This window comes from Vanderwaltozyma polyspora, genomic scaffold, assembly GCF_000150035.1.
Source record: "Vanderwaltozyma polyspora DSM 70294 KpolScaffold2000 genomic scaffold, whole genome shotgun sequence".
In the NCBI taxonomy this organism is placed as follows: Eukaryota; Fungi; Ascomycota; class Saccharomycetes; order Saccharomycetales; family Saccharomycetaceae; genus Vanderwaltozyma; species Vanderwaltozyma polyspora.
The window spans coordinates 199,329-210,740 of NW_001834690.1; the positions used below are offsets into that span (position 1 = coordinate 199,329).

Sequence of the window (11,412 nt, forward strand, 5' to 3'; positions counted from 1 at the left end):
CTTCAAATAATAAAGACGAGTGCCCCTTAGCACTGAACCCTTAAAAACAGTAGTGTACAAAACAAACTGTAATGTGTTAAAAAATGTAGGTTAATTATTGCTTTATAAGAACAACTTTTTTCGATGTCTGTATTTTTTTTTCTTAAAAAGATTTCTTTCCTCTAAGCCAAGCCAAACCAAGCAAAGTCAAAAAACAAAATACCTTGCAATGGGGTAAATAAGCTATGATGTTAGTTTAATAGCTTATATTCAGCCAGTTGCTAAACCTAACCAGTTGCAGAATCTTCTTGGAATCTTTATCTTCAAAAACAAAAAAAGAATAAAAAAATAAAAAAAGAGTAACACCTAAACTTAACAGTTTCTTCCTTCCCAGAAACTTGAATAATCTTGATTAATACCAACACTTGGCTTCTGTATATTAGCTACAAGATTAGAGATTTCATTGATAAAATAAAGGTCAACTTCTTCTACTAACCCTTTGAGTTAATTAGTATACAATAGCTAAAATCCTTTATAGTTTCAGTGTCATCCCTTTGCGCCTCTCCTTTTTTTTTTTTTTTTGTTTTTCGCCCCCCTCCACAAAAACAGCCATCCCTTGTTTTTGTGTAAATTATGGAGAAAATTGAAATTTTTAATGGAATAAAAGAAAATGTAATTTTGATCACGTGGGTAAGTGTATGTTCTTGGAGTGGTCACGTGATAGTGTTTAGAATGTTTCTTGAATCAATCATCTCTGCCGTCCAACTACAAATAATAACTCTGAGTTAAGAGTTTTGACATTAAGAGCTTTGACATTAAGAGCATTGATATGTAATATATCTGAATTGATTAATGATCATCATCATTTTATTTAATCTCAGTATATTCAATAATTTCTAAAATCGTTATATAACCTCTGAATAGTAATATGGTGCTATATTGCTATCATCATTATCTTTACTATTTCACCTGTCATTGCTTCTTCTCGACTTGGGCACATAATAATATTGAGGACAATGGAGGTAAGTTGATCAACTCCAATCTAATTTAATAACAGTGTGAATTTTGGCTCTTGTTCTTCATCACAACGGTTAAACAAGTTTGAAAGCGAAAGACACCATGAGCATGTATATATATATCTGTGTGTGTCTGTGTGTCACAATAGGTTTGCATGGAAAGCAGAATATGAATCTATATTACAACTTTAACTATATTATATTAAATAAGCTGGAATTTTGTGTAAATACTTAATAGCTAAGTAGTCGGTGCCTGTGTTTTGATAGTCACTGTCAAATCTTATTTTAGCAGAAACATAGGTAACAAAATAAACATCTATAAAACTGACACCTCGACAGTTAGCGACAAATACTGGCACTAATCTCCCTATTGGCTGTATCCTGGATTTTATTAAAGTTATTCAATAATGAATACTTGAAATTCAAAGAAGATCTACAAGGATTGTCAGCCAAGATATAATATGTCACCTTTACAAAAGGTCTTGTCGTTTGATTGACAAAAAAGTGTAGCTTTTCCATTTTTGAAAACTTAGACCTAAGTATGTGGGGAATGCATAGCATTATGAAATTATATATTAGGATACGTATTCTCTGGAATTAAGATCCAATTTGTAACCCCATTAATTGTTTTATAAGATTTACTAATTACAAAATTATATCGAAAAGTATTTGCCATACTCTAGTTATCTGTATATTCATATATACCTACTTAGAATCTACCAATACAACATAATTACAGAATTTAAAGCAAACAGACGAGTGTCTATAACTGTGGCTAACTCAAATTGACTTGGGAGAGTTATTCATATTTTATACAATTAAATAATTGTATTTTTATCCTTATTTCCTTGATAACCATCTATATAGAATTGCGTTTATTGCACACATTATTAGGAAATATATTACAAGAGCAGGTATTCTATGTGGATACACGATTACTTTTGTTGAATCCACAGAGCCTTCATCTTCATTAACATTATAAGTATCTTGAGTTGGCCTATCGATGATACTTGTGGTTCTGTTTCCATCTTCAATTTGGAGAACAGCACCTAGTCCCTTTGCTACGTGCCACTCAACATGACAGTGGAGTAACCAATTTCCTGTCTGGTGGGTTTTAAACCTGATCACTGCAAAAGAGTTCCCTGGTATATTGATACTATCCCTAATCACAGGAGATCGTTTTGCACTTTTCCAATACTCTAAATCTCCGTTATATTTTTGCAATGCCTTTGTCATGGAAACTTCGGAGCGTAAATGTAATGGACCTTCACCTCCAGTTCCTATGGATATCAATTGAAAGTTATGACCATGCAAGTGCCATGGATGTCTCATGTGATCAATTGAATTGATAACCAACTCAACAACCTGATCCTTCGCAGAGTTATTGATCTTAATCGGCGTTTTGAAATATTCTTGTATTGTCTTCCCATTAACTTTATACATCCCTGATCCATATTTATCAACTGTATTACTATCACTAAAGTAATCGTAATCTAACTCGATATTATCTATTGGATTTTCCCAAAGCTTTGTTTCCTCCAACGGAATAAATTCTTTATATACTTCATAATTGTTGAAACCTTTCAAATGTTTGATTCTTATATTATCATATTCTGCCTCCTGTTTTGTTGCTTTGAAAGACGAATTATTCTTATCCTTTGTAAACCATATATTTTTCGTGATATACCCCATCATCTTATTACAGCCATTAATACCTCTCACGGGTACATCACCATCCTCTTGCAATTTTACGAGTACAGTGTATCTTTGTCCAACTGCAAGTGTCAAAGTATCTATGACATATGGTGTAATAAGAGAACCATCAGTTTCCATAATTATCAACTGATGATTTTCTAAATGAAAAACTTGTGTACCTGAAGTTCCTGAGTTTAATATTCTTAATAGAAGATACTTAGTTGATCTGTCAAGTTCGACTGTAAGACCTGAAGATTCAATCCCATTGATTAGTGAGCCATCTAAACGTGGATCATTTGTACCCTGTTGAGTTAGAACTTGATCCTTAAGTATATCTAATTGGGAGGAATGATACCAATCACTCAAAGTTATGGTCTGTTCTTTAATGATCTTATCATCAATATGGGCGCTTGGAACATTGTCCAGTAGCGGTAAAACCTCATTGCTTTTAATTTCATTCATTTCTTCCAGTGAATTGATTATTTCATACTTTAAGCTGTCATATTTATCACACTTTATTATAAACAACCCCCTTAAACCATCACCATACTGTACAGAGGAATGTGAATGATACCAAAATGTTCCGCATGTTTCCTCAGGAATAGTAAAATTATACCAATATTTTTCACCACTCTTAATAGGATCTTGAGTTAATCCAGGAACACCATCGTTCGATATACCTATTGGGATCAGACCATGGAAATGAACTGACGTTGAGCAATATTCATTCCATAAGGTATCTGTTTCGGCAATTTGTAATTGTTCAGTATTACACAATGAATTTGTAACACATAAGTTTAAAGAATCTCCAGAATTTACAACAATGGTAGGGCCATAAGTATCTGAACGACCGTTAATTAATATTATCCTTCTATTTTGTTGATTTAAAGAACCTGTGATATTGAAATTAATGACGTGAGTCTTGGTTCCAGATTCCCTTCCCTTAACCTCATCGCACGATCCTAATTGCCAGCAATTTAGAAGCAAATACCAATGTATTATTAAAAGAAAGTTCCTGTGATAATGACTCATATCTCTACTAAGATTAGGAACGAAGGTACAACCACTTTTCCTCTATTTTGAATATCCTGATGTGATTATTATCACCTTTGATAAGTCTTCAAGAGACAATCTGCCTTATATAAATATAAAATATATTTATTTTGAATATTTATCTCCAACTTATGATAAATATATTAAAATGTGACTATTTAAATTATCCAACGTATACTTATTCAAAGATGAGGAGATAACCATCAAAAATATTGAGATGAGATGTTATTACATGCGATATATTTGTTACAGCTTCATAGATCAATATTTCATTTGGATAACATGAGCAAAAAAATACAAAAAATATATGGTTGCTAAGAGATTCGAACTCTTGCATCTTACGATACCTGAGTATTCCTACTTAGTAGTTAAGCAATTTAATACTTGAATCAGGCGCCTTAGACCGCTCGGCCAAACAACCGTACTATTTGATGTTCGTTGAAATAAACCACAAATTGTTATGATAAAAAAAGAGAAACAAAAAAAAAATCAATAATTAACCACCAGAGTGTTTGTTGAAAGCCAAATTTTTATTAACAAGTACTAAACATCGTGAGTCTACATTAAGTTTCTAACCTGTTACGTTGCATAATTGATTTGAGAAATTATATCGGCTCTGCGATTAACAATGGCTCAGAGGCCATGAAAAGTTTTAGGAATATTGAGGATATAAATACAAACCAGAATTCCATGTGCAATCTCTAGGTATTTTTACATACATTGTACATTATACATTAAATATTTTTGAAATAAAGACAAGGAGAAAAATTCCCTCATCGGTCATTAGTCATAAAACAATCAATTGAGGAGACAATACCAATTCTTCAGATGATATACTAAACTTGTAGTCTTCATCACCTCCATAGTTGTTTTATTTACCATTGAATGTTATCACTTATAATTTGAATCCGTTTTAGTTCCATAAACTAACTCAATTCTCCACATTATTGTTTTCTTCAATAAAAAGGATCACAAATTAAGTGTACCTTATCAATCTTCTTTGCCTACTTATTTCCACTTTTTACAGTATAATAATGATACAGAATTAAACAAAATTCTCAAAACATTTTGATCAAAATGTTTATCTTGGGCCAGAGATGCTTTTAAAATAACATAGAAATATTCAATTTGATTACTATATATTTAGCAATCAATTTACAAACCTATCTAAAGTGTCAGAAAGTAAACATACTGGAAACGCTATAGAATCTAGGATTTTTAACATAAGTGACAAATTATTATCTAAATGGTCATATTTGGCTGTTATATATGGAAAAGGATTAAAAATTTACTATAATAGGGTGCCTTATTATTATTGTAATAACTTAAACCCAGTTGTTAAGAATGAGAAGTTTGTAAAATGTAAGGGTCCTTATTCTTGGAAACTTAGTGCTTGGAAATTAATATTTGAAGTCACGAAATAGCCTCATTATATTTTTTAATGATCAATTATTAGGCCTTTAAAATTCTCCTTTTGGAAGATCTAGGTCCTGATTTTCGATATGGAAGTCATAGTTTATAAAAGATAGTTGGCTGTCGCGATTTGGACCCCTAAATAACTTTTGAGGTTTGTTTTGCAGAAATGGACAAGACTTCCCTAATATATTGGTGATTTAAGTTGAACTAGCTCTATATGTTTAAATATATCGTTGTGTGTATGAGAAATTGTGGTTACAGTTATGGGATCCATCAATATCGATGGTGTGGTAATGATATCAAGATTATCACCAGACACCTGAAATTATTGCAACTAAAAATTCCATATTAACAAATGTAATATAGAAGTCATAGTAAAAATGTTAAGGGTACATTACAAGCTTTGGAATTGAATTTTGGATTGATACTGCTTCAAAAATTGAACGTCTTTTTGATGTTGAGGAACACCCTAATTAGCTTTTTAACAAGAATATATAAGTGTCATACATTTAAAAGAAATATAGTTTAGAACAAATGTAGTTTAAGTTGTTATTCAAAGAAGTGACAACAAAAAGAATACATAACCTGAAACCAAAAAATATTATTGTTTTGTTTACAAATGTCAACTTTAGCAGTTAAACCTTGTCCTAATGTGCCCTACTTTACTCCACAACAACCAGTCTTAGGACAATTCATTAAATACAATGATAACACAAGAGGTCCACCACCTAAATTATTTGAATCATTAAAAATCCGTGGTTTAACATTCCCTAATAGAATAGGTGTATCACCTATGTGTACTTATTCCTCAGACAACAACGAGCCTACCGATTTCCACCAAGTTCATTACGGTGCCTGGGCAACTAGAGGCTGTGGTATGATTGTTGTCGAATGTACCGGTGTGGATCCTGATGGTCTAACTTCACCCAATGACCTGGGACTCTGGAGTAAGCATCAAGCTACTAAGCATTTTCAAAAGATAGTTGAGTTTGCCCACAGCCAGAATACCAATATCGGAATTCAGTTGGGACACTACGGTTTAAAGAAGGACATCACTGCAATGGCCGACGAAGAACAGTCATTGTACCGTCCTCATGAGTACACCAAGAAAATGATTCAAGATATTGTTAAGAAATGGGGCCATGCCGCCAAGCTAGCTGTGAACAATGCTCACTATGACTTCATTGAAATTCAGGCTGGCCACGGGCATCTCATCAGTGAATTCATGAGCTGTGAAAAAAATATGAGAGATGACGAGTATGGAGGAGGTTCCTTTGCCACTAGAGTTCAATTGTTGATGGATGTAGTCGATGAGGTGAGGAAGAACATTGGGGATCAAGTTCCTATATTTTTGAGATTGTCGACGGCTAGTTCGATGGAAGAGATGAGCCGTGACGAGTGGTCGATTGAAGACACAATCAAGCTATCTAAGGAATTGTACGAACATGGAGTTGATGTATTGGATATAACTGGCGGTGGCCATCATGTTAACGAGATGAAAGCACCATCCCATCGGATCAAGATGATCAAGTCACAGACACCTGAAGGGTTGAAACTGGCCTCTCCAGGAGGAATACACAGTGGCCGTGAAGCCGAGATGTTATTCGAAGAAGAAAATTTAGATATCTTGCTAGTCGGACGCCCATTTTTAGAGAACCCAGGATTGGTATGGACCTGGTGCGATGAGATGGGAATCAGTGTTAATGAAGCGGTCCAATACACATGGGGATTTTATCCAGACAAAGCCCATTTAATGAAGAAAAAATGAGTCCTTCGACACAGAAAGAAAGAGAGAGAACAAGAGTGCAACATTGTTGGGAGCATGCAAAAACCTGACTCTGTTAGGGTCAGACCAGTCTCTATACTATGCCTTTATAGTTATTTTATTTAGTTGGTTATAATTAGTCAATATATATATATATATATATGTATATACATAACATGAAATCACATCATTGATAACGAATCCACTAAAACCATCCACCATTCTAATAGCAAATACCAATGCGAGTATTGTGGTGCGCATACGTAATTGGGATTGTGCCAGTGCCAGTGCCATTGGAGATAACCACGGCATAAATGGAAGAAAACAATAGGAGAGGAAGAAAGTACGCAGTAAGAATGGTTACCCTCCCCAACTCTGACTGGCCAAACATCTTTTTTGTAACCGTTTCGTAGAAAAAAAAAAAAGCAAGAAAAATTTGCGCCCTGATGATAATAGCTGCTTTTGGATTTGGTTGGGTTGGCTTGGCCAGTGCTTTCCACGGCAACAATTCTAAACTTGCCATTCCATTAAAAGCCCAAAAAAAAAAGAACCCACGGCATTGTTTCTTCTTCTTGTCGCCGAAGACACAGCAACCCACTGCGATACATTCTAAATCTTCTGCCTATTCTGGGACTTGTCCTACGATAAACAGTTACAGGTTGTTCCCACTTTTTCAACAGCTGCTGAAAAATATGACACAAGCAAGCGTAATCTAAGTATGTACATGGGCATTTCATACATATGATGAATACCTGTACCAAAGGTATCTACCGTCAATACCCGATTCTACCCGTATCGACCATTATCTATCTCTTTGGCTATTTTAATTTTTCTTCTCAGAGTTTCCGCACATCCCCCTCTCCAGTTACCATTTTCGGTCTACAGCTGTCAACTGCAAGCAGGAATTCGACTGTGCTTCCTTTTGTGCCGTCGCTTTTGCCGTTCTGATTTTTTCCCATTTTCTACCTGCTCCCCACTCGTTTTCCCTCCCACTTTGTCTCCAACAAGAAACAAAACTCGCCGTCGTTCCTCATACTCCTCCGGCAGTGCTTTCTCTAATAAAAATTCAACCAGAAACGGATTTTATTTTTATTTTTTTTTTTTAAATTTTCTTTTTTTCGTTTTTGTGTAAAATGTTCGAAATGGCAATTTTATATTGTTGTTTCTTCTTTTCTCTCTAAAGCTACTTCATTTCGAATTTCCCTACATCAATATCTCACACACTGGATATAATAGCGTTTCTTTTTCATAGTTCTTTTTTTTCCCTCCCCCTCTCAAGTTTCTTCTTTGTAATCCATCAAAGAGAAACGCACGTATGTTGCTTCGTACGTGCTTGCGTCCGTACTTCGCCGTCGTCATCGTTAAATTCAAACTGCTCACATACTCAACGCTGTTCCTAGTCAGAACAAAATACACAGAAGTTCTTCTTAACTCCCTTCGAAGTACTACCGAACAGAATAACTGTCGCTCCCTCTATGTGATACTTACTTACTTACTTACTTACTATAATAGTATATACTACAATAGTATATACTTTATACTTTATACTGTATTTCGAATCAGTTTTATTTTAGCTACTATAGACTTCTCTACTAGACATGTTATCATGATTGAAAATAATAAGACTACTTTATTTGCTATTTCTGCTCAATTACAACAAGCCTATCCATATAGAAATACAAATACCAATACAAATCAATATTAGACAATTTAGTTAGTCTGATTTAGTTTAGCTTTACCTCAATCTATCGATCAGACAAGCAAAATACAAATTACAAAATTTTCGTTTTCTTTATGGGAAGCTAATAGCAAACAATGAGGTAAAAATAATTATAACTTCTTTCGAAGTACGCTATCAACTTGCTTGATTTTTTTTTTTTGTATAACTGGAATTTACTTGATTCAATTATAGATTATACTAGTTGAATTTTTCACTCTTAAGTATGGTTTGGTTTGGAAATTAGCAAAAAAAAAAATAAATGTTTTGATAATGACAGCTTTCGTCATCATAAACCTGGCGATCTCTTGTTTCTACTTTACTCCCTCTTGCTAACTTTTTTTTTTAATATTCGTTTTTTGGATTCATATATATATATATAACTTTAATTATATATACAGCTATTTATTTAGATTTATCTTTTATACAAACTGCTGTAATTTTTTTTTCCTTGAATGAATCTTATTGCAATTAACATTAGTTCATTGGTATTTATTCTTGTACTATAGTCTATTCGAAAAGACCATAGGTCTACAATCATGCCTGATACAAAAGCTCCGTATGAATTAAAAGACTTGAAGTCTGGTAGTGCTGTGATCACAAGTACTACAGATAGAGAAGTCGAATATTTAGATGATCAAATAAATAATAGTTACGATGAAAGTTCAGTGCGTAATCGTAAAACTAAAGAAGGCACTTTTGTAAGGAGTTTTATAGATTCTTTTAAAAGAGCTGATAGAAACTCAAACCCTTTGCATGATTTGGATAATGATATTACTACATCAATTTCAAGAACTTCGATGGATGCAGCTTTAAATAAAACTAAATTCGATGATGCTATCTCATCTTCCATATCTGAAACAAATAAAGGTCACCAAAATGAAAAATCTGAAGATTTAAAGAAAACTATTAAGCCAAGACATGTCATTATGATCTCTTTAGGTACTGGTATTGGTACCGGTCTTTTGGTTGGTAATGGTCCAGTTTTAAGTAAGGCTGGTCCAGCGGCTTTAGTCATTGGTTATGCTATCATGGGTACTTGTCTTTATTGTATTATTCAAGCAGCTGGTGAATTAGCTGTGGTTTATAGTGATTTAAATGGTGGGTTTAACGCTTATCCATCTTTCTTAGTCGACCCTGCCTTAGGGTTCTCTGTCGCTTGGGTTTATTGTCTACAATGGTTATGTGTTTGTCCTTTAGAATTAGTTACAGCTTCAATGACCATTAAATATTGGACTACCAAAGTTGATCCAGATGTTTTCGTGGTGATATTTTATGTATTAATTATTGCTATCAACACTTTTGGTGCCAGAGGTTACGCCGAAGCAGAATTTTTCTTCAACTGTTGTAAAGTCTTAATGATGACAGGTTTCTTCATCCTAGGTATTATTATCACTGCTGGTGGTGCTGGTAATGACGGTTATTTAGGTGCTAAATACTGGCATGATCCTGGTGCTTTCAATGGTGACAAATCTATCGATAGATTCAAAGGTGTTATGGATACTTTCGTCACTGCAGCTTTTGCCTTTGGTGCAACTGAATTTATTGCTTTGACTGCCGCTGAACAGTCGAACCCAAGAAAAGCTATTCCTTCTGCTGCTAAAAAAGTTTTATACAGAATTGTTTGTATTTTCTTAGCCTCAATTACTTTGATAGGTTTCTTGGTCCCATATAATTCTGATCAATTGTTAGGTTCTGGTGGTAGTGGTATCAAGGCTTCTCCATACGTTATCGCTGTTTCTTCTCATGGTGTCCGTGTCGTTCCTCATTTCATTAATGCAGTCATTCTATTATCTGTCTTATCTGTCGGTAACTCTGCTTTCTACTCAAGTTCTCGTCTATTACTATCCTTAGCTCAACAAGGTTATGCGCCAAAATGGTTCGACTACGTCGACAGAGAAGGTAGACCTTTTAGAGCGATGTTGATGTCAGCTTTGTTCGGTGTCATTGCTTTCTGTGCTACTTCTCCAAAGGAAACTGAAGTTTTCTCATGGTTATTGGCTATTTCAGGTCTATCTCAATTATTTACATGGATCACAATCTGTGTTTCTCATATTAGATTCAGAAGAGCTATGCAAGTACAAGGTAGATCATTAGGCGAAGTTGGTTACTTGTCCCAATCTGGTGTTTATGGTTCTGCCTATGCCGCTATCATGTTGTTCTTGGCTTTAATCGCACAATTCTGGGTGGCCATTGCTCCTATCGGTGAAGGTAAATTAGATGCAGAAAACTTCTTCCAAAATTATTTGGCTATGCCAATTCTAATTGCGTTCTATTTTGGTTACAGAGTCTGGAAAAGAGATTGGAAACTGTTTATTAGAGCCAAAGACATTGATTTAGATACTCATAGACAAATTTTTGATGAAAATATTTTGAGACAAGAAGATGAAGAATATAAAGAAAAATTGAGAAATGGTCCAATGTGGCGTAGATTCCTTGCCTTCTGGTGTTAGTTTTATGACTCACGACAAAAAATAAACTTTTTAATCATCAATATTCTTTTTTAAGAAAGTTTTGTCATTTTATTAAAATTAAGTCCGTTTTACAAGAGAAATGGATTCCTTTTATTGAACATAAAACTGGATTTTTGATTTTTTTACCAATATTATTAATGAAATTAAATTCATCATATTATCCCAACATTATAAGTAAGCATTGTTGGTAGTAATTCCCTCCCCCCATTCATGTATTTGCATATTAAAATAAAATTGTCTTCAAGTAAATGAAAAAAAACAGCATTCAAACATTATTAACAAAAGTCAAAATAAGGT

General features: G+C 33.9%; 3 protein-coding genes and 1 non-coding gene across 4 annotated transcripts; 2 read left to right on the plus strand and 2 right to left on the minus strand.

Annotated features, from left to right (window-relative positions):
- Positions 1-1,835: 1,835 nt before the first annotated feature.
- Positions 1,836-3,722, minus strand: GMC1 (putative oxidoreductase; the record flags this gene model as incomplete). The annotated part of the gene is made up of 1 exon (XM_001646930.1): positions 1,836-3,722. One exon carries the CDS (start codon positions 3,720-3,722, stop codon positions 1,836-1,838), a length of 1,887 nt encoding a protein of 628 aa, XP_001646980.1.
- Positions 3,723-4,163: 441 nt separating this feature from the next.
- Positions 4,164-4,276, minus strand: Kpol_2000trna1. The gene is made up of 2 exons: positions 4,238-4,276; positions 4,164-4,208 (listed from the first exon to the last, which is right to left on the minus strand). It is a non-coding gene; the product is annotated as a tRNA-Leu (tRNA).
- A 1,502-nt stretch (positions 4,277-5,778) lies between these two features.
- On the plus strand, positions 5,779-6,927 carry Kpol_2000p91 (uncharacterized protein; the record flags this gene model as incomplete). Its single annotated transcript, XM_001646931.1, has 1 exon — positions 5,779-6,927. The coding sequence occupies one exon, from the start codon at positions 5,779-5,781 to the stop codon at positions 6,925-6,927; it is 1,149 nt and encodes a 382-aa protein (XP_001646981.1).
- A 2,253-nt stretch (positions 6,928-9,180) lies between these two features.
- Positions 9,181-11,094, plus strand: AGP1 (amino acid transporter AGP1; the record flags this gene model as incomplete). The annotated part of the gene is made up of 1 exon (XM_001646932.1): positions 9,181-11,094. One exon carries the CDS (start codon positions 9,181-9,183, stop codon positions 11,092-11,094), a length of 1,914 nt encoding a protein of 637 aa, XP_001646982.1.
- Between the last annotated feature and the right edge of the window lie 318 nt (positions 11,095-11,412).